We start from the raw sequence: 555 nt of genomic DNA on the forward strand, positions 1-555 counted from the left end.
CCCGTCCTCACCTGCATGCAGCAGTTGTCAATGATCATCGTTTCAAACTGGATTTTGGGGTACAATTCTGACACCTCCTTACAGCACTGCAAGAACAGCCCGTCACCCAGCTTCCTGATTGGTGGAAACAGATCACATAATTATTGCTGGTATCACAGGATGTGGGCGTGTCATAGAATGTAGTAGGCATGCCACAGTAATAAAAGACCAGACTACAGCTGTGTTTACACATGGGGGTTATACCCCACAACTCACATGATGTTGGCTTTGTGCACAGCAGTCACCTTCTTTCGCCCTTTCTTTGTAGCGTAATCAAAGGCAAACTTAGCGATTCTGTTGGACTTCTCCCTGGTGATGATCTTCAGGCACTCAATGACCCCACTGACACTCTGCAAGCACAAAATCCATCATCATCCCCCCCAAATCTGATTACCAACATCCGACCTCAACTCCTCAACCCTCTTTCTGATGTACTACAAATTACAGAGAGGTGCAAAATTCCCCATTTATACCCCCTGCTCCCCCCAGTATACCCCCCTGCCCCTCCCAGTATAC

General features: G+C 47.7%; 1 protein-coding gene across 1 annotated transcript in view; it reads right to left on the reverse strand.

Annotated features, from left to right (window-relative positions):
* Positions 1-555, reverse strand: part of IDH3B (isocitrate dehydrogenase (NAD(+)) 3 non-catalytic subunit beta) — a gene marked incomplete in the record, with an annotated part of 8,731 nt that overhangs the window by 3,136 nt on the left and 5,040 nt on the right. The window contains 2 exon segments of the mRNA XM_072406995.1: positions 12-114; positions 256-389. Coding sequence (XP_072263096.1) covers positions 12-114; positions 256-389 — 237 coding nt within the window.

Source organism: Pyxicephalus adspersus, chromosome 3 (genome assembly GCF_032062135.1).
Source record: "Pyxicephalus adspersus chromosome 3, UCB_Pads_2.0, whole genome shotgun sequence".
In the NCBI taxonomy this organism is placed as follows: domain Eukaryota; kingdom Metazoa; phylum Chordata; class Amphibia; order Anura; family Pyxicephalidae; genus Pyxicephalus; species Pyxicephalus adspersus.